Here is a 23,539-nt window from a genome sequence, read left to right as displayed (position 1 = left end):
TTAAGCTTATAGAACCTACTTATTTTTCAAAGTTACTTACGTCAGCAACTTCATTTTCCACTTTCTTAGGTCAAGTCATTTCAATTACACAGTATAGTTTCATTTCTTTAAATTATGTAAAAGCCAAAACTATAGTCAAGTAAACAGACAGGATATTCCAGGAATTTAGAGAGTTGGTATAAAATAAGTAACACAGGCACTGTTTAAGAAGAGTTAAGACTATTCTGGTGATATGCAATGGTTGAGACATGACACAAATAATTTGTCCAAGCTCATATTTTTGTTATGGAAAATATAAACCTAAATATATACAATTAAAATACATTTAGCAGTTCATTAACTTCGGGATTAAATACACACTGTATAAAATTACCTTAATAATGTATTTGGGAGTGTTATGAGATGTTATGAGATGCAACAAAGAATAGAGTAACTTTCCTCGTTTGCATATATGATGCTTCCATTCACTAAAGACCTTTAATTAAAAAATATCAACTTTCTATGTGACCCAGGTTTTTTCTTCCTGACAAGCAAACAACCGAGAGCATTATTTTCTTTTCTTGTTTGAGAAAGAATTTCCCCAAACTTCAGCTCAGTTCAGGCATACACTGTCTCTGAAAGGAGATGGGTACATACACCTGTCAACATGTGGACTCTTCTGTCAGACAAACACACCTTTACTCATGAGGATTCTTCCCTCAGACAAACACACATGTCCCCACATGGACTCTTTCCTAAGACCACCACATATGTCCTTATATTTACTCTTTCCTCAGGAAACAGATATTTCCTCATGTGGACTCTTGTCTCAGACAAGCAAACATGTCTCCATGTGAACTCTTTACTTAGATAAATACGCATATTTCCACATTGACTCTTTTGTGACAAAATAATCTCAAGATAATGATAATTATTAACCCCAGCCCAGACAAAGTATAGATCTTCATTTTCTTCATTGTAACTAAGCTTTGCCTCATTGTCAGGAACAGTGGTTGGCAGCTCTAAATGCACTGATTACAGACAGATGTCCATTTCCTCTGGGAATGTTTTTCTTATGTTCTTACTGGACTTATTTGTCGATAATGTTTGCTGCTATGAAGATACCTGAACAGTATCCAATTTATAGAATAAAAAAGAGTAAGGAGTAGATTAACCCTGTGCATCCAGACCCAGGAATCCTTTGACCCTTCCCTCCCTGAAATGCAGACACAGAGGATGGATGAGCAATGCTGAGCAGTGCACCCATGACCACAAAAAGAAAGACATGGAAATGTGTCCCTTCCCCTCCTCGTGAAAGGCAACTCATCCCCTCCTCCTTCAGGCCCTGGTGAGGAACCACTCCATGTCTGTGCCCTTCCTCAGTGTCCGCACCATGGGGTCTGCACTGATCTGGGCTTCTCTCTCATCACCTTCAATCTTAGTGTCCCTTATAAATCAGGTCCAGCTGTGGCTGCTCCACACAGGGCTGCTCTGTCTGTTCTCTCTGTGTTTGCAGAAGACCTGTGTGAAGCTCACTGGTGGAGTCTCAGGGGAAAAATTGTACAGCCCAGCGGTTCTCTGAGCCTCTCCTGCACAGCCTCTGGATTCACCTTCACTGACTGCAGCATCAGCTTGGTCCAGCAGGCTCCAGGATCAGGATTGGTGTGGGCGGCAACAGGGAGAAATTCAAGAGGAAGTTCTCAGTGGTGCCCTCCATGAATACAAAGAAAGTTCATAGTCCCTAGGACACCCTTAGGTGCATGGTTTCACTGACATCTTTACTCCGTTTATCACGTTTGTTCTGTAAATCACAACAAATGGTGCATTCTTCATCTATTATACGTTTGTTAAGTCTTTTTTGTGTCTTTTAAAAAAACTGGTCACTTCGTTCTATGTAATATCCCTGTTAAGTCCTAAAAGTGTTTTTTTGATGTTGACTTTGTCTGCAATTTACACAGCTACTATAGCTTTCTTTTGGTTCATGTTTTCATAATCCATGTTTTCCCATCTCTATCTTTTCTATTTGTGAATATGTAGGATAACTTTCTTGTACAAAGCTAACAGTTGGGTCTTGTTTTTTTTTAAATCAGCTATAACAAATTCTATTTTAAAGGTAATATTAATTTTTCTGTTATTTTTTGTTTAAATTAGCATTTTATAATGATGTTTATTTCTCTATTAACAGATTATTTAATTCATGTTTTATAAATATGGTATTGGTTACCATAAGGTTTACAGTAAGAATTGTAAATAATTGGATTCTAATGCAGACACTGAGATGGCCTTGATGTGAAATACAGAGATAGTGTAACTGTGTGCTTTGAATTCCTCCTTCTCACAACACTTTCTTGCTTATCCTCAGTTGGCACTTACATATAAAATATAACATATATTTTTATCGCTTTATATAGTTATATGTTATAGCAATTACAAAGATAATAACTGCACTTCCTCTTGATTTTTCCTTTTTTTACAATCTTAATTTCTTTGTATAGATCTATGTTTTGAGTGCATAGCACATGGCTACTCGCAGAGAAACTTTGCTAACATGTGCCCTGAAACATAAATCTGCTGACAAATTGCCTCAGGATTTTTTTTAATAACATAGTTTTATTTGCTTTCACATTTATATAAAAATGAAACGCATGTATAATTTCAGTTTGCATTTCACTTGTAATTTATTTTCTTGCATTTAATTTTTTCTTGTAGGAGATGATCACATATTACATTCTGCTGGGCCTTTATTAACCACGTTTCTGTGAGTCTACTCAGGGCTGAATTTCAAGTGTATGGTTGCAATGGCTATCACAGTTGAAGTCAACTTCTCCTGTTCACAAGAGCTTCAAGTTCCTCCAGCGATACCTGATTTTGTGTCCCTGTTTGGCTTTGGGTTTTCACATTTCATTCCCCCCAGAGAGCCTCTTTCAGCTGTGGCAGGTGCATCCTGAAGGGTTTATTTTTTGTAGTTATTCATGGTTTTTGTTAATGAGGTCAGAGTAGGATTAATTTCTCAATTTTTACATTATAATCCTTAGTATCTAATTTCTAAATAAAATTCAGAAACTGAGTCAACATATCAAGTATCCATTATTTAGTGCATTGTTAAACAATTTGAGAAATATTAATGTAGCAAAATACAATGAACCGTTTAAATCAAGGCATGCCTCATTCACATACGAACATGAGGATATTATAAAATAATTGTGGTGAGTGAAGGAAGCTGAAGAATTCACAGTAAATCTCAAGTGATCTTTTTTTTTTTTTTTTTTTTTTTTGAGACGGAGTCTTGCTCTGTCACCCAGGCTGGAGTGCAGTGGCGCAATCTCGGCTCACTGCAAGTTCCAACTCCCGGGTTCACGCCATTCTGCTGCCTCAGCCTCCCATGTAGCTGGGACTACAGGCACCCGCCACTGCACCCAGCTAATTTTTTGTATTTTTAGTAGAGACGGGGTTTCACCATGTTAGCCTTGATGGTCTCGATCTCCTGACCTTGTGATCCGCCCCTCTCGGCCTCCCAAAGTCCTGGGATTCTCAAGTGATTTTATTTGTATGAATTGTAGAAGATGCAACTATTGTAAATTAACATGAAGAAGATCTGAATTTTCTGAGAAAAGGGTGGTAAGAGTAACAAGGTGGTGAAATGAAATTACACAGAAATGAGAGAAAGAAAATAGAGGTTAATTGAATTGCTAACAGCATGATTGAAGTGCTGACTCAATGACTGCACCCATACACCCACATTTCCCAAATGCTGCACTGTCAATTTGTTTTCATTATTAATTGGTTTTAATAAAGCAGTAACAAAAAAGAATATATTGGCTGAGAAAAAAACAAGAAAAAGATAAATATTGACACTTGAATAATCACGGACTCCTGACAATACACACATGTGAACACTGATTGTATATTTCAGGTAAACACTAGAAACGGCAAAATTACATAAAGTTGTTAGGACAGGTGGGACATCCTGAAAACCCCTCTAGGCATGTCCCACATCACCCTGGAGCTGTCTCAGGGGAGCCGACTCCTCCAGTGTTTAGAGTCACAGGTACAAATAATAGGGCTAACTCTGTCCAGATGTGTGATATTGGACACATTGCACAGCTGCTCTGTTCTGCATGTAATTATCTTCTCTAAAATTGTGACATTCACACTTGTGTTAAGTATATTCTACAAGTATGTAAAAATTAAATAAGACGATGAATACTAAATGATTATCAAGACACAATCACATAATCTGAAGTTATATTTCCTGAGAGACAGAATTGACTCCAGTGTTTTCCGGGACACTCTCATCCGCTCTGAGCACTGCCCTCTCCTCAGCCGCCCCACCCCAGAGCTTGCTATATAGCAAGAGACATGCAAATAGGTCCCTCCCTCTTCTGATGAAAAGCAGCCCAGCCTTGACCCTGCAGCTCTGGGAGAGGAGCCCAGCCCCAGAATTCCCAGGTATTTCTGTTCGGCGATCAGCACTAAACACAGAACACACCATGGAGTTTGTGCTGAGCTGGGTTTTCCTTGTTGCTCTTTTGAAAGGTAATTGAGAGTGAAGTAGAAATACTGTGTGTGAGGAGACATGAGTGAGAGGAACAGTGGATATGTTTGGCAGTTTCTGACCTTGGTGTCTTTTTGTTTGCAGGTGTCCAGTGTGAGGTGCAGCTGGTGGAGTCTGGGGGCGGCTTGGCAAAGCCTGGGGGGTCCCTGAGACTCTCCTGCGCAGCCTCCGGATTCACCTTTAGTGACTACTACATGGACTGGGTCCGCCAGGCTCCAGGGAAGGGGCTGGAGTGGGTCTCACGTATTAGTAATGGTGGTGGTAGCACATGGTACGCTGACTCCGTGAAGGGCAGATTCACCATCTCCAGAGAGAACGCCAAGAACACACTGTATTTTCAAATGAACAGCCTGAGAGCTGAGGACACGGCTGTCTATTACTGTGCGAGAGACACAGTGAGGGGAGGTCAGTGTGAGCCCAGACACAAACCTCCCGGCAGGAACGCTGGGGAAATCAGCGGCAGGGGGCGCTCGGGACCCACTGATCAGAGTCAACCCGGAAGCCGGTGCACACGGAGGCTGATTTCCTGTCAGGATGTGGGACGTCATCTTTCTACAGTTCCTGTAGTGAACCTCTCTGAGTTCAGAATTCTCTGATTACCAATGTCATCTCTAAATATTTTTTAAACGACTATTTATTATGATAACCTATTTTCATATGCACAAAATGCAGATTGTTGCTTACAGAGATGAAAAGTCCTCACCAGGATCAGAGTCCTGAGGAAGCTCAGCGGTGCCTGGTGAGTTTTCTCCAATCAGACCCAGGACAGAAACCTCAGGGAGATTCCTGGACTAGAACAGTCTTTGGGATTCTGATCGCAGTCAATAGAGAGGCTGGGCCAGGGTCAGTGTCATGTAGAAGCTCACAGGTTTCTCCTCTGACCCTTCTCCTGACACTAAAGCCAGTCAGTATCAGACTGACCTGGTGCTGCTTTTGCTCACAGACTTCGTTCTTTCTTTGTAGTGTTTGTTCTTCCTTTTAAATTTTATTTTCCTGCTTTCTGAAAAAGAAAAAGATGGTCTCCATGGTCTCCATTCCAGGGCTCAAGGCATTTTCTTGGAGCTCAGGTGAGGCTCAGGCTGTGGCTCCTGCAGCCACGTGGGTGAGGCTGATGGAACTTCCTTCTCTCCCCATTTTCTCAGGACCCTCCACTGTGTTGTGTGTAGACTCATCTAGGAATGCAATTGGCCATTAGCGGTGACTGGGATACGCTTATGTGATCAAAATGGGATGTGGATGTGGGATTAACCCTGTCCTATGCAAACTGTCAGAGTCATCCTGCTTCAGAAGTAGTGTTAGAAAGTTTGTGAAATGCATCAGAATCAAAATGGAGCCACTTGTGTTAAAACCCTAATGAATGAATTTGGGGAAGGCCATGAAGGAGGGTTCTAGCACACATATGCCTGATAACAAGAACTACCATCAACAGACTCTGCACAACCACAACTTTGCACAGAGGCCACTACAACCTTAAAAGAATTGTTTCTCCAAGAATAACTGCCCCGCAACTGCCTGTTCAACATTACACTGATGTCAACCCTATTATTGATCCTTCTAGCCCAGGATAATTGTCTAAAACAGCTGATGTAACCCTCCTCATTTTTTTTTTTTTTTTTTTTTTTTGAGATGGATTCTCATTCTGTCGCCCAGGCTGGAGTGTAGTGGCCAGATCTCAGCTCACTGCAAGCTCCGCCTCCCGGGTTTACGCCATTCTCCTGCCTCAGCCTCCCGAGTAGCTGGGACTACAGGCGCCCGCCACCTCGCCCGGCTAGTTTTTTTTTTGTTTTTGTTTTTGTTTTTTGTATTTTTTAGTAGAGAAGGGGTTTCACCATGTTAGCCAGGATGGTCTCGATCTCCTCACCTCGTGATCCGCCCGTCTCGGCCTCCCAAAGTGCTGGGTTTATAGGCTTGAGCCACCACGCCCGGCCATTCCTTAATTCTTTATCTTCCTTTACTCATCTGAATGCACTCATACATATTTCAATTGCAATACATATCCCAGAATAAATATTATTATATTTTAGAGTCTCTTTCTTTCTGTTATTCAGGGCTGACAAGCTACAGATGGACACGCCACTTTTCTGTGAGACGTAGAGGATGACAGTTTTGATGATGGCTGGGAATATCCGGTGTACCTAAGATCATCCACCAATAAGTGTAGGTTGAGGTCCCAGAGAGAGGCAAGGCTGCTCAGTCACCATGGAATTTCACTTTCTCCAGTTCTGCTCTGATGGAATCAGGGCCACCCGTTTTACTTGTCCTAAGTAAATTCATAGCACCACATTTATTGGTGTTGGAGTGAGTATCTACAAAGTCTACTCTAACCAAGTGTACCATGGAACTTACCATTACCCAGAGGGAAGAATCTTTAACATGAGAACTATGTTCTTAATTTTTTTTAAGGTGAAAAACTGATCACTATCCAATCAGGCAAATATTATTTTGCTAATGAGTTGCAGATGTTGCATGTGTATTTTGGATATCAACCCTTTTTCAGATGCGTGGCTTGCAATTATATTTTCCCATCATGCTGTAGGTTGGAATTTTTTCCATGCTTTGCAGAATCTTTTTGTTTTGATGTAGCTCCACCTGTTTAATTCTGCTTTTGTTTCATGTGTCTTTAATGTGAAAACAGGAAATCATTGTTAATATTATTTTCTGGGTCAGGGAAATTTTACAATTGCAGGCCAGATGTTTAAATATTTAGCCTTTCAGAGTGATTTTTGTGTATATTCTAATCTAAAATTCTTAATTCTTTGCATGTGTAGATCCAGCTTTTCTAACACACTCTTAGGGAAAGACTTGGTTTGTCCATTGTATATTGTCGGTTCTCATACTGAAAATCAGTTTGCCATTGATATATCAGTTTATTTCTGAGCGCTTTCTACATATTTATGACAATGCCATCCTGTTTTTATTATTCTATTTTCGTTATTGCTTTTGAAATCTGGAAGTAAGATGTCATCACGTTTATTTTGCCTTTTTACAAAGGTTTATTTTTACAAAGGTTTATTTTTACCTTTGTAAAAAAAAAGGTTTATTTTTACAAAGGTTTATTTTAACCTTTCACTCTTCTGTATGATAAAAATATGGCTTTACATGTGACTTTTATTATATACAGGTTATATCCTTGTTTTCCTACTTTTTAGAGGTTTTATTATGAAATCTTGAATGTTTTAAATGTTATTTTCTGTGTCTGGTGAGAAGGTGATTCTTTTCCTTTATCCTCTTAATTTAGCGCATCAAATTTATTGATTTGAAGATGTTGAATGATCAACGCATCTCAAGAATAACTTTGAGCTTATCATACTGCAGAATCCTTTTAAAGTCTTGTAGAACTTAGTTGACTATGATTTTGGAGTACTTTATTTATATATACTAAGCATTGTCAGAAGTTTGATTCTCTTCTTTTGCCTTTGTCTATTACGGGTAATACACTGATTGGAGACTCTTAGAAAGAGTTTAGAAGGTGGGCACCTCACGAATTTTTTTTAAAAGTTAGAGAATCATTGGAGTTACTTTTTTAAATGCTGAGAGTCATTTTTATCTAATATATAACCCATCATGAAGAATATTTATATGTGCTTGGGAAGCATGCGTATCACGCTGCTGTTGGTTGGAATGTCCCGTAGATGTCTATTAGGGCAGTTTGTTCAACAGTGCTTAAGTCCACGGGCTTCCTAAGAATGTTTCTCTGGATGTTCTATACATTATTGAGGGTGAGGTGTTGAAGTCTCCTCAGTTTTTTATTGTTTTCTATTTCTCCTCTTATATGTCTTAGAGTTTCATAAGTGTAGTTATATTTCTATTTTTTCAAGTATGTAAAAGAGAAATAAAATAATAATTGTTAGTAATTTTAATGAGAAAATCACATAACAAGAAATTATGTTTTCCAAACGCTGCCATCAACATTAAACTCCCCCAGGATTCTCACATCAGCCCTGGGCTCTGCTCTCTCCTCAGGCGTCCCACCTCAGCATTTACTACAGAGGAGGGGAAGTGAAAATAGGGCCCTCCCTCTCCTGATGAAAACCAGTAGAGCCCTGACCCTGCAGCTCTGGGAGAAGAGCCCCAGTCCAGCATTACCTGGAGTTTCGATTTGATGATCAGCTCTGAACACACGTGGCTCACCATAGAGTTACGGCTGAGCTGGGTTTTCTTGTTCCTATTTTAAAAGGCAAAACATGGAGACCTAGAGATATTGAGTGTGAGTGCATGTAAGTGAAAAAATAGTGATTGTAGGTGGCAGTTTCTGACCAAAATGTCCCTATGTTTGTAGGTATCTAGTGTGAGGTGCAGGTGGTGGAGGCTGTGGGAGAGGCAAGTGGCAGAAAAGTGCACAGGAGGCCGAGTGAGGCTGTAGACACTGTCAGCCCACTATGCCAATCTCACAACGAGTGCTGGAGAAGGGTGGGATTCTGATGGAGCTTCCCAACAACCGTGTGGTCTAAGCTAATTCCATCAAGGCCATTGGTTCCCCCCGGAGTGTAGTTTCCCATCAGGAATCCCCCATGTGCCCAGCAACAGCCACACCTTCGCATCTTCACTGAGCACAGTCACTGTTTGGGAGGAGCTCCAGGATGTGTCTCTTTGTCAAAACCCGGGTGATAGATGTCAGAGAGCTGTGCTGGGTTCCTGGTCCAGGTGCTCCCTGATGTTGGAGGTATAGGAGGTGTGTTATCAGGATGGAAATACCGTTTATGGATATGTACATAAGAAAACACGATTTTCCTTGGTTCTCTTAGATGACATGGAGAAGCAAGCGTGCAGCCTGCAAACAATTGTAATTTCCTACTTTACGCCAAGTTCATAATTTCTTGTAAACTTTGGTTTCTGTCCAAGTACAGAGATATTGATTAGAGTGAGTTTGCTTCTTTCCACACACTCACCTTCACCTCCTCCAGATAAAGAACAACCTGTCCTCACTCTGCGTCTGAGGGAGGAGCTGTTCCTGTACAACTAAGGGCCTGCAGAGACCCCCGTGTGCAGCTTTGCAGAGTCAGATCTTTCCTCATGTGAGGTGACCTCCACTGCTGATGATTGCTGCTCAGGTCTAATTGTGGATTCAGGATTATGACATACTTTAGGCTATCACAGGACAATCTGATTCTGAACATCACCATTATCATAGATAGAGGTAATAATCCAATGCCCATTCTTCTATCAGCACTTGGTCTTTCTTATTTGGTTGAAAGTTTGAAGAAAAAATGTGACCATATATTTGTCTAATTCTAACTTCTGAATCTACTATTTGCTCTCGGGGACACACAAGTTGCAACACAGTGAGTTCCTCCTTCTCATCCACACAGGGAGCTCCTCCTTCTCATCCACACAGGGAGCCCCTCATTCTCATCCACACACTGAGCTCCTCATTCTCATCCACACACTGAGCTCCTCATTCTCATCCACACACTGAGCTCCTCCTTCTCATCCACACGGGGAGCTCCTCATTCTCATCCACACAGGGAGTTCTTCATTCTCATCAAAAAGTGAATGTTTGTGAATTTCAACGTGTTGCTCAGAACCTGTGCATGCCGACAGCTGTGATTCCCGGCGCACTCCCGGCCTGGTGAAGCCCTCACAGACCCTCTCCCTCACCTGTGCCGTCTCTGTTTCTCCATTACAACCAGTGCTTCCTGCTGTAGCTGGATCATCAGCCCCCCAGGGAAGGGACTGGAGTGAATCAGGTGCACAGGTCATGAGGGAGTGCACAATCCAACCCACTCCTCAGGAGTCCAGTCACCATCTGCAGATCCATATCGAAGAAACAGTTTTTCCGATAGCTGAGCTAACTGAGCAACGAGTACACAACCATGAGTTTTTATACAAAAGACACAGTGAGGGGAAGACATTGTGAGTCCAGACACAAACCTCCCTGCAGGGTCCTGAGGGACAGCAGGAGGCGCTCAAGACACCAGGGGGTGCGAAGGACACACATCAAGGCAGGTGAAAGACGGAAAAGGGGCTGGAGATGGGGTTTGGCATCACCATCATATTTCACCACTGGACACCCGCCACTGTGTTTACTCTCATGTACATGATTCTTTGTATTATTAAAAAATGGCATTTATATAAATGTATAACCATATGTAGGTGCATCAAGTCGTCCTCTCCATCTTATATGCACCTTTTCCATTAAGACTCTGAGTCCCCGTATTTATTTGAACTCCTCATAAATTATGGTCAATTATGTAGGATCTGTTTTTCTTCTTTCTCCCTTTTTCCCTCCTTCTCTCTCACTCACAAACTCATGCACACACACAGAATTCTATAACTTCAATTACCTGATGTGTTGAAGACAATTGATAAAAGTGCAGGTTTTCCAGTTTAGCTGCTGTTCATATTGCTGTAAGAATAAGAACGTTGTGTTTCTCAGCTGTGCACTTCTCTAAAATGAGTAGCAGCTTTTTAAATAATACCCAGATACTGAAAGCAATCAAAATGTCAATCAACAGTTTAATCAATCAAAAAATTGTGGTAAATTCATTCACTGGAAAAACACCCACTGTTACAATCAGGTACTGCTGGGTACACTCAACAGCGAGGGTGAAGGCACAAGTACATATGATGAGTGAAAAAGGACAAACACAAGTCCATATATACTATTCCACTTTTATAAATTCTATAAAGTGAATACTGATCTAATGTTACATGAAGAAAACCAGCAGTTGACTCTGGACATGGTATGAGAAGGGAAGGTGGAGGAAGCAGAAGTTATAGGAAAACAGGAAGAAATTTTGAGGGTGGTTGATTTTTTTTTCTATATTGAGAAACGTAATGGTTATGTCACTATTTGTCAAACCGTACACGATACAGGATGGCTACTATTTGCTAATGTCACCTCATTAAAATATTACAAATTTAAACACATATAATTTGGTAGACAATGAATTAGACAGAGATGAATAAAACATAAGAGAAATAGAAAGGAAAATCACAGAACAATGGCATAAGGACTTCACTCACCAAACTGAAGAAATTTTAAATTTCTCAACACAGAATTAAAGATTTAATTAAATATATATATATATGAAATCAAAGAACCCGGAATATACATGTGAATCAACCCTATGCCTACCTATATTTTTAAGGAAATGCTAGAATACAGTGATTTCATGATTTCGTTACATAACAGGTTAATCAACCACTCCAGGCATGTCCAGTTCTGTCCTGGGGTTGGTTCAGGGAACAGGGGCATCCTGTGGTGAGGAATCATGGCACCAAGCTCAGAGCATCAGTCCTAGTTCAAACAATGCAAAGGCCAAGAGATCTCAACTAAAATGCTGTGTGGATGTCACATCTGTGGGTGCTGCACACTCCCGCTTATGAATATGGAAAGGTTAATGACCTCAGGAGTTGTCTGCGGAGATTAGTGCTCATCTGTTAGGAATGTCCAAAATGGCTCAATAGAGCAAGAAAGGAGACTGACTCAGGGTTTCTATAGTGGTTTGGTGGTGGAGGCGGCGTGAGGGTTCTCACTCAGGAAAGGAGTCTGTGGTGCTTGAACCTCCAATGGCGTCAAATGGGGGAGTTCCTGTGATTCCTAACTAGATTATTCACCTCATGGGAAAGAAAGGAGAAGATGGAGGAAGCGGCCTTAAGTTATCAGCAGTCAGACTCAAAACAATAGTCTGATGACTTATTCTATACAGCAACTATAAAAATCATGAATAAAGAAAGACCAGTGTCTAATATGGGTGGACAACAACAGGTCTACAAAAAATGAGAAGACTGCTTATAAGAATAAGCAATTAATAATGAAATGGATGAAGAAAATCAGGAGAAAGAGGTAGGTGAAAGGTACAGGCAGGGGATTACACAGGGGTCCTGTCCCAATGTCTTGTGTGGAGACTTTTCACTATCTAAAATCATCCACTTATTCTGAATGTCTTAGGTGAGCTCTCTGCTCCAAAACATCAGAAGCGCCAGAGGATTCCTGAGAATATTTAGTTTAGTATCTTCTATTTGAAGTGCCTTACAATTGTGTAAAATTCTTAGTTAATATTATTACAATTAGAGATAGGCTCTCTTGCACAGGTTGGAGCGCAATGGCACAATCATAGGTCAATGTAACCTTGAACTCCTGGCTCACAAAATCCTTCTGTCTCATCCTGAGTAGCAAGGACTAGAGGGGTACACCACCACACCCAGCTGATTTTAAAAATTATTTCATAGAAATGGGGTCTCTCTATGTTGTCAGGCTGGTCTTGATCTCCTGGTCTCATGTGATTCCCCTGATTTTGCTTCTCAAAGTGGTGGAATTATAGGCATGAGCCACCATATCTGGTCTGACCTGAGTCTTTAGTTGCAAAATATCACACAAGAATTGATTCCCTGAATTTTTTTCTGCAGTGTTTTTGTCAATAGTGCCTGATAAGATTTATTCCAATGTGTTTCAACAGCAGAATTCCTTCCTGATGTTTCTTCTAGCATATATAATGCCATGATTGAAGATTATAAAACACTGGTAAAAGATGACATAAAAAGGCAACCTTAAACTTTTGGTAATTGGAGTGAGTATAATACAAAAATTACTTTCAATATTGTGTAACACATACATGGAATAGGACAGAGGTGAACCATGAGGGTAATATTTTTCAATGTATGAATCCTACAGATTCCCAGTCATAGGATAGTAACTGATGTGTCCTGAGGGAGGGACCATGGTGCCATAGTGCTATTGGGATAACTCTTGGCCAAGAGAGTCTCCATATTTTATTAGAAGTTTTATGTTTTATATTTAAAGATGCCATTTTTCAACATATCCATTTTGCTAGTCTAGATAAAATAGATGTGAACACACTCTTAGTATCCAGCCAGGTCTCCTGTCTACATTATTAACCACATAGTAACTGACATCACTTGGGGCTCGTTCTAGTTATCCAATTACTTACTGATTTATCTCAATGCCTCTGGATTATTATGTATGGCTATTTTAGTAGAGAGTGAAGAAAGACAACCTAGGCTGACCAAACAATGAGGAAAATCACAACCTGATGAAACAGGAAGCCTGGAAGTGAGTGGCTCCAGGACTGAATAATTTGACAGCTCGTCTTCCCAGGCAGTTTCTTTTCTCAGTTTTCCACACTGATGCATCCACAAAGTCAGCTTCACCCCCAGGGGACTCCCATCATGCAGTGACATGGTGACAACATTCCCAAGGGTCACACACATATATTATATATTGGTGGGAAAATGGGCAGAGACATTTCTGCAATTCTCCTCTGCAGGACCAGGAACACCTCAACAGACCATCTCCCCTGCCCCCACGACTAGAACTGCACCACGTGCCCACATGGACCCTCATCCCTGATAGGGAAAATAAGATGCCATTGATGAGGCCAACCATTTTATAATAAGAATTACTAAAGACTGATATAAAGGTTTCAAAAATGAATTGAAGTCTGTCCTACTATGTCCACCAGAGACTACAGATCCTCCAATGATACCTTCTTTGTCTTTTCTGCCTGACTTTGTCTCTTCACCTCGTTCCATCCTCCAGAGAATCTCCTTCAGCTCCCTCAGGTGCACTCAAGTGTTTTATTTACTGACAATTTCTAAATTAGACTAAAGGGTCCATATTCCTAGAACCATATTCCTTGGTCCATATTCCTAGGAAGGCATTGTGACCTGGAGTCTGGGCGTGAACTTCTAAGTGTTTCTGACCCTCCTCCAGATGAGATGCTGGTCTGTGTGTTCGTACTCCTTCCCCTGGAGTAGAGTCCTCCTGTTTTCCCCAGGTGTTCCCTCCCACAGCTCCAGTGTTCTCCATCGGTGTCATCACCTTCCAGACATGCTGCCCTGCCCTGCAGACTAAGGCTCTGATTCCATAAGAAAAAGAGGGGAGCTGCTTCTCAATAGACCTTTGGTGGGGACGTCTGTTCCCATCTCAATTCCTGAGGGGTTGAACTAGTGCCCCTAGGATTCTTGTTTCAGTGGCTTGCCTTTGCAGAATAAATTCTTAGTTCTGTAGTGGAAATAAGGGAGTTGGGTCTGAATACATTTTAGAATTGCGGCTCTTCTTTTCTCCCAAACAGATATTTCGAGAAAGGAAGATTTTTGTGACCGTTCCCTTTCTTGTTGAAAGAATTTCAAGAGGATAGGTTAGCTTTTCAGTATGTGGTCCCTTAAAATTTTACACTACAAAACACTTGCCACACTATATTTCAAACCATCCAACATATATTTGTATTTTTTCTTGGAATAGCCTATATTCCAGACTCTGCCTTAGATAATTTCATACTCTAGATTTATTACTTTCTACAAGAACTTGCTTCTTGCTAAATTTCAGATTTATTGTATGTTTTGAAACTTATCAGAATATTACTTCTGTTTAATACTTATCAGTAGTATTAAAGAACATTTGCAAAATTTCATCTTCCATGTTTTTCTGTTATTGTTGATGCAGTTTTTTAAAAAATATGAAAAATATATTCATTTTGTAAGTACGTTTCCAAGCTTAACAGCAGATTTTTAAGACCCAGAATAATAAAAAATTCAAATGTTGTTCAGCTGCTTAATAAAAAACAAATTATGATAAATTTTGTTTGCTAGAATACTACCCAGCATTTGTAATAAGTGCCTGAAATACACAACTACAAGGCAAAATATCTAATTATTTATGCAAGCTAAAATAAGCCAAACAAATAAGAATATATACTATGTTAGTTCATTTTTATAAATTATGATAAATTAAAATGAATCTGCAGCAATATAAAGATCAGTAGTTGCCAGGGAAATGGTAGAAGAAAAAAGAAAGGGAAAGGAGTAAGAATATAGAAGAAAACAAGGAAATGCTGAGAATTCTCTTGTCCACCTTGATAATGATAAAGGTTACATCACGTTTATCAACTGTAGACTTTAAATATGTGAAAGTTTATTATCTCCAAATGGAAACATAAAATTTATTACAAGCAACAAATGGAAACTTAGATAAAGAAGGAGTGACAGAAATATCGAAAAAAATGTATATTAAATTTCAGAAATACTTAAGAATTTCTCTACCTGAACTGTAGTTCTCACCATATTTTAGGTAAACGCTAGAATGCAGCAAAATCACACATGTTTCCAATACAGGAAATGGGTTCCACAAACCACACTAGGCACGTCCACCTCTGTCCTGGAGCTGGTTCAGGGAGTAATTGGGGCCAGTGATGAGGAGCACAGGCTTAGGTATCGGGGCTTACTCATCCCAGACATGAGCTCTTAGACACATACTTAGCATTTGTACATGGAGAAACCATTGGCTCTGACAAAACGTAATTTACACAAGTATGTACAAATAAAATAGGGTGATCATTTCATAGTGTTTATCACAGCATAATTTTATAATGAGACAGCATATTTTCCAAATACCATCATTGTCACCAAACTCCTGCAAGGCACAGTCATCTCATCTGGGGACCGTCTTCTCCTCAGGCGTCCCACCCCAGTGCTTGCCATATAGTAGGAGACATGCAAATACCGTCTTCCCTCTGCTGATGAAAACCAGCCCAGCCCTGACTCTGCAGCTCTGGGAGAGGAGCCCCAGCCTGGGATTCCCAGGAGTTTCCACTTGGTGACCAGCACTGAACACAGACCACCAACCATGGAGTTCGGGCCGAGCTGGGTTTTCCTTGTTGCTATTTTCAAAGGTAATTCATGGTGAACTAGAGACACTGAGTGTGAGGGGACATGAGTGAGAGAAACAGTGGCTATAGGTGGCAGTTTCTGACCAGGGTGTCTCTGTGTTCGCAGGTGTCCAGTGTGAGGTGCAGCTGGTGGAGTCTGGGGGAGGCTTGGTCCAGCCTGGCGGGTCCCTGAGACTCTCCTGTGCAGCCTCTGGATTCACCTTCAGTGACGACTACATGGAGTGGGTCCGCCAGGCTCCAGGAAAGGGGCTGGAGTGGGTTGGACAAATTAATCCTAATGGGGGTACCACATTCCTCATGGATTCCGTGAAGGGCCGATTCACCATCTCCAGAGACAACGCCAAGAACACGCTTTATCTGCAAATTAACAGCCTGAAAATAGAGGACACGGCCGTGTATTACTGTACTAGACACACAATGAGGGGAGGTCAGTGTGAGCCCGGACACAAACCCCCCTGCAGGGGCGCGCGGGGTCACCAGGGGGCGCTCGGGACCCACTGAGGACGGGACAGGTCCCAGGAGCAGGTGCAGGGGGAGGTTTCCTTTCTCATTAGCTGGAGAAGTCAGGTTTGTGTTTGCCGGACTCTGAAGAATTCTAGGCTGTGACATTTTATTACTTGTGTTTATTATGAATTTATTATTGCTAGTATTTAAATTTTAGTAATTTAAAAATTATATATATATACACGAATACACTTTAATGAAGTAAACATTCCTAATTATTTGCACGGATTATTCCAGAGTTTTATTAACATTTGTTGACATCAGCAGCTACAAAGCTATAGGGACACAAATTTACAACCATAGAAAGATGTATAGTCCAGGCGCGGTGGCTCACGCGTGTAATCCCAGCACCTTGGAAGCCTGGCGGTGGGGAGGCGGATCACTTGAGGCCAGGAGTTCGAGACCAGCCTGGGCAACATAGTGAAACTCCGTCTCTACTAAAAATGCAAAATTTATCTGGGCGTATTGGCGCGCGCCTTCAATCCCAGCTACTCGGTAGGCTGAAGCAGGAGAATCACTTGAACACGGAAGGCAGAGATTGCAGTGAGTTAAAATGACACCACCGCACTCCAGCCTGGGCGGCAAAGCAAGATTCGATCTGAAAAAGAAAGAAAGAAAGAAAGAAAGAAAGAAAGAAAGAAAGAAAGAAAGAAAGAAAGAAAGAAAGAAAGAAAGAAAGAAAGAAAGAAAGAAAGAAAAATGTATAAATACACAGACATATGCATACATGTGTAGGAATTCATAATATACATTACAATAAATTAATTCTAAAAATATGGCCTAAAGAATCAAACTTAATGATGAGCTAAATGCAAATTATTTGTGTATTTCATAATTGATTTTGGTTATTTTTAATTATATCAATTGATTTATATTTGTTCATTTAACTACTGTTAAATGATGGTAATTTCAAATGTGGTTGTCACAATAAATGATAAGAATTTGAGGTGATGAACGATAATTATCTTAATCATTTCTTAATTATCTTAGTTATTCCATATTGTATTCACAAGTCTTAACATTGCTTCTTACCTTGTAAATACGAACAACCATAATTTGTGAATTTAAAATTTTTTATTTTAATTTTAAAAAATTTATCCCAGATCATTATCTTTTTCTTCAGTTCCAGATCTCATTTGATCGTCTCGAAGGACCATCTGCACCCCTGTCTCCTGAAGGCTTCTGGGAGTGGCTGCAGGATGGGCAGAAGCAAAACCCCATGTGAGTCCACACGACCTGGAGCCTCCCTCTCCTTGGGTTAGGCCATCTCCTCAGGACCACAGGCCAGTATTGGAGGTAAAACCTCTAAATGTGTTTTTTCCAGCTACCAAGTCATAGGACAATAACAGAAACATCCTTGGGGCAGAGGACCATAATGCCACAGTGCTAGTAGGAGTACATTTGTCCAAGGGAGTTCCAGGGTTTATTAAAATTATGATAATTTTAATGTAAGAATATAATTCTTCTAAACTTATGTGGAAGATTATGGGAAGTTATAACAATGCGGTGCTTTAGCATCAGCCATGCATCACAGAATCACTTTATAATAGTTCCTTCCATGGGTGTGCTTCACTCAGTTCATGCAAAACCTGGCAGGTTAGAGGCTAAAAATACAAAATACAAAAGTCTTTAATCATCTGAAAGGGCTGTAGCCTTTTCTCAAGGAATTATTTCAAGACACGGAGAACAGATAGATGATAAATAAAATACATTCACATCCCAGTAAGGGTAGAAATTGAGGAAAGTTGACCTAACTGTGTCCAAAGGGCCCTGTGGCTTGGTTTCTGTTTAGGTCCCTATGTTAGGGTTCTCCCAGGAATTTGTGGCTAGCTGGTCACACCTCATCAAGAATTAACCTTTGCTATTTCCTCAATTTGTTTATTTAATCTGACAACCAGTTTGTCTATAAACTGTAGAGTTGAAATGCAACACGTATTCATTGGAAATAATCTGGCACAAATTAAGCAAAATTGATAATGATGTTTTTTCATTCATTCATGTTCAAGATCAGAGCCTAAGCATTGATATTTTTGATAACATCTGTGGCTGTCTCAGCAGTTTTCTCTTCTGAGGATATGATATGGTGTGGCAGTTTTCTTAGCTTTAGTGTTACCTCTTTTTGCATTGACTTCCACCTTTATACTTGCCCGGAATCTGGGATACAGGAGTGCCTCTAAGAGTTCCCTAATTTGCCCATTTTGCCAGGTTTTCCAGAACATATGAGATGCTCTTTTGTTTACAAAGCACCCCAAAGCCATGCACCGTGTCCAAAGGTGTTTCTTTCCTAGTTTGACAAATTAGAAAGTTCTAATAAATACAATCACTTTTGCCATCTGGGATGATTTTATATCAGATAGAGGACTGTGTTCTAAAGGAAATCTTACATTAGTAACAGCAGTTTTAGTCATTAACCTAGAGTTTTACCATTGAGGTGCGAGTCATAAGAAATAATATTAGGTCGAGGTTCTCAGTGGCACTGTCTAAATCTCTTGTGTGTCCAAGGTCTTCCCTATTAACATGAAGCATTTATGTGCACAGTCATAGTTTCCAGTCATGCTTCTCCCTGTCTCACTATCACCACAAATTATGACCCCACCTGGAACCTGAGTTAATTTCCAAACAAGTTATTCATTAATCTTTGTGCCTCTAGATTATTACATAAGTCCATTTCAGTAGAAAGTTAAAAAGAACATTTGAACCGACTAAACAACACAGAAAATCACTAATGAAATGCAAAGCCTAGATGTTAGAGGCTCCAGGCCTGGATAATGCAACAGTTCATGTGTGCAGGTATTTTCTTTGCCCAATTCTACACTGATACGCCCAGCATATCAGCTTCATGCCCCATTTGACTCCTATTATGTTGAGACATGGAAATGACATTCTCAAGGGCCACACACACATATGAAAATTGGTAGGACTAACGGAGGAGACGAGACTGCGTTTCTCTTCTGAAGGACCAGGAAAGCCTGGACAGACCATCTCCCCTGCCTCCATGACTGTATCTCGTGCCCATATGGACATTCATCCCTGATAGGATAAGAGGACTCCATTGATGAGGCTGAGTATTTTATGATATAAATTACTAGAGAGTGACATTGAGGTCTCAAAATCTAATATTTATAACCTAAATTTAATTGCCACCAAATTGTTACCTCTTTCTTCACTGAAAAATTGCTTTTCATGATTGGGATTTAGGTAGATTCCAAATGTTCACAACAGAGCTTCCAAGAGAATATTGGGAGCAAAAACTGAATGAGGACAGAGAAACCCATCCTTACTGTATTCACCACTAAACTCAAGTGGACTCAGCACTGCCTTTGATGGCTGCTGCTTCTCTGCAGAGTTCAGGTTTCCACTTCTCACAATTCCAACACAGGCTCTCTCTCTCCAAAATGTTTGGCCTCCACTTGATGTAAGGTCACACTCTGTTCTTAGTTTGTTCTCTGAACCATTTTCTGAGGGTGGTGATGAGCCATTGAATGGAAATTTTATATTTTCTCAGCATAAATCCCATGGACGGTCATGAATTATTCTTCTGGTTTTAGTAATTGATTTTTCCTGGGGTGTTCATTACTAGTAATATTCAAAGTCATTTCATTTAAATCTTTGATGCTTCACTTTTTGTTGCTATGACATTCTTTCTTCTGTTGAATCTTCCCACTAGCATTATAACAAGATTTAGTATCCAGGCTCAGTTGTCATCAATAATAACCACATATGTCAAAAGCTATGTATTCTTTTCACAGGATTCTTTTCACATAATTTTCTCTTTTCAGGGGATGAACACACACTGCTGAGCGACCCCCACTCACAAGTACATATACACATTTATGATATTTTCGTTTATTGACTAATAAGATGTATCATTCTCCCTTAAAATGCTTAACCCCACAGAAGGCCGTGACAAACTCTTCTGCGTCTGTTCATGCCACAAACTCAGAAAACAAACCACATGGTGAGTAAACGCTCACGTGGTTCTGGATATTGGGTCCATCTCTTCCCCTCCAATGTCCTGAAGCACCTCAGCCCACCTGTCCTGGTTCTATCAAGGAAGTTTACCTCCAGCACAGTAAAGGAAACAGTTGAATGAGGAGAGAACCACAAATGATAGACAATATTGAAAACTATTCATATGACAAGGGATTACTATCAAGCACATAAACTCAACTGAATTGCAAATAACAATATGATTAATAATGGGTGAATAACATGGATAAACATCTCTCAGAGGAAGGCATGCAAAGGATGGATGGATAGATAGATAGATAGATAGAGAAATTGCTAGAAATAACTAATATCAGGAAAATGCAAATTTACAACAAGCTATCTTTTCCTTAATGTTTGCTGGAAAGTCTGTTATCAGAAAGACAAAATAAGGAAAACAAAAGCTGGCCAGGCTGCATAGAAATGAACACTTTTATAGACCACTCGTGGAAATGTAAATTAATACAGCCATCATGGGGAAAAAAGACAACTACCATATAAATCAGCAATGCAACTGCTGAGTGTATATATACTTTTCAAATAATTAAAAGAAAAAAACTAATATTGAAGAGACACGTGTAGACCCATGTTTATTGCAGCCCTAAACACAATAGCTACGATATGAAATCAACGTGTGTGTACATCAACACATGAATGGATAAATAAAATGGGGTATATTTACACAATGGAATATTATTCAGCCTTAAAAATGAAATTCTGCTATTTGAAGCAACATGGATGGAACTGGGCACTGTTGTGTTGAGTGAAACAAGCCAGACACAGAAAAATAAATACCTTATTCTCTCAATGTTATGTGGAAGTTTAAGAAAGTTCATCTTCTAGAAGTAAATAGTAGAGTAGTGGTTATGAGATGCTAGGAATGGGAGGAGACTGAGAGATAAGAAGTGGTTTGTTAACAAATGCACGATTACAGGTAGACAGGTGGGATACGCTCTAGTGTCCTACAGCACAGAAGGGTGAATACAGTTAACAATATATTGTACATTTTATGTGTATAAGTAGCCAGAAGAGAGAATTTTGTATGCTACCAAGCAAAGAAATGTCAACGTCTGAGCTGATGAATTACCTCGTTGTTCTGATTTGGTCAAACCACATTGCACATACATATTGAAATATCACACTGTACCCCATAAACATAAACAATCATTATCTGTCAACTTAAAAATCCTTTAATTAAAAAAGATTTTATGTGCATACATTATGGATGATTCAACACAGAGCCAGGAATAAATAACATTTTTATTGAAATAGTGAAATTCCTAACAAAATAGTTACATTCATTTGCACCAAACTATGTATTTGATCATGATAAGTACAGACAGACTTATGCAAAGAATAATATATTTTAATTTTAGACTTCTACTTAATACTATAAATGCAAATAATTTTAAAACAGCTAAGTAAAAAGAATAAAGTAGAGGAAATGTGTGCGTGGTGTGTGATGTGTGAGCTTTTTCTTGTAACTATGCTGTCCATGGTGTATGTGTGGTGTGTATGTCTGTGCCTGTTTGTGTTTAATCTGCTTGAGGTTCCCTCTGTGATTCTCCGATCTGTACTTCAGTGTCTTTCACAAAATTGGGAACATTCTTAGCCATTACTTTTTCAAATACTTTCTCTGTATCTATAATTTCTCCTCTTCAGAATTAAAATATACATATACTATACTTTCTGGTATTAATGTTTAGTTTCTTCACTCTCCTTTCCTTTGCAATTCACTTTGTGAAATTTCTAGAGACAATTTAAGCACATGGTTTCATTTAAAAGCTGAGCCAGCTCTACGGAGGGGTGTGCCCAAAGCTTGCTCAATATTTATCCTGTACTTCCTTTGGTTTCCTATGCATTTCCATTTGATTCTTTCTTAATATTTATATCTCTCAGTTCCCTATCTAGTCCTGCATTATGTCCATAGTTTAAGAGATTTTTACATAAGAATTATAGTTACTTCACATATCTTATTTAATTAGATATTTCTAATATCTGTATCATTTAGAAATCTCATTCCGAACATTTATTTATTGTGACTTTAGCATTTATCATTAATATAGGTAATAATTGTTGATAACCAGACAGGTTAGGTTGGACAGTTGATATTGGCTTATTATTTCATTTTATCCATTTTCTGCCTGTATCTGACCACACTTTATCTTTGCCAGGCCATTATTGTGGAAATGTCTGAATCTTCTCAGAGCTACATTTAACATTTACTTTTGCAGTGGACGTCCAAGTTGAAGTCTGTTCTTCTGTATCCACCAGAGACTTCAGATCCTCCAGTGAGACCTTGTTTTTCTTTCCTGCTTGACTTTGTCTCTTCACCTGTTCCCTCCTCCAGAGAATCTCCTTCAGCTCCTTCAGGGGGGCTAAGATGTTATATTCAACTGACAATTGTAAAATTGGTTGAAGGCAATAGAATAAAGGGATATTTTCTGACCTTTCATGGGTCCATATTGTGATCCTGAGTCTGGAAAGGAAAATCCTTTCCAGTGTTTCTGAACTTCCTCCAGATGAGATGTCCATCTGTGTCTTCTTGCCCTTTTCCCTGGAGTGGAGTCCTCTTGTTTTCCCCAGTTGTTCCCTCCCGCAGCTCCAGTGTTCTATTTTGGTGTTATCACCTTCCAGATTTGCTGACCTGACCCATAGATTAAGGCTCTGATTCAATAAGAAAGAGAGGGGAGGTACTTCTCAAAGGAATTTAGGTGAAGACCTCTTTTCCCATCTCAGTTCCTAAGGGATTGCCCGAGCACCCCTAAGATACTGGTTTTGGTGGCTTGCCCCTGCAGAGTAATTTCTTGGTTCTGCAATGAGGATAAAGGAGGTAGGTCCAAATGTATTTCAGAGTGTGGGTTCTTTTTTCTCTCTCAGACAG

The 23,539-nt window shown here is 39.8% G+C and overlaps 1 gene segment (V, D, J or C); it reads left to right on the top strand.

Annotated features, from left to right (window-relative positions):
• Positions 1–4,398: 4,398 nt before the first annotated feature.
• On the top strand, positions 4,399–5,043 carry LOC107130509 (immunoglobulin heavy variable 3-23-like; the record flags this gene model as incomplete). The annotated part of the segment is given in 2 exon segments: positions 4,399–4,515; positions 4,619–5,043. Coding segments are annotated over 2 exon segments (471 nt in total), but the record flags the coding sequence as incomplete, so codon positions are not given.
• Positions 5,044–23,539: the final 18,496 nt, after the last annotated feature.

Source organism: Macaca fascicularis, chromosome 7 (genome assembly GCF_037993035.2).
Source record: "Macaca fascicularis isolate 582-1 chromosome 7, T2T-MFA8v1.1".
NCBI lineage: Eukaryota > Metazoa > Chordata > Mammalia > Primates > Cercopithecidae > Macaca > Macaca fascicularis.
Note: the sequence above shows the minus strand (reverse complement) of the source record. Positions and strands in the feature narration are given on the sequence as shown.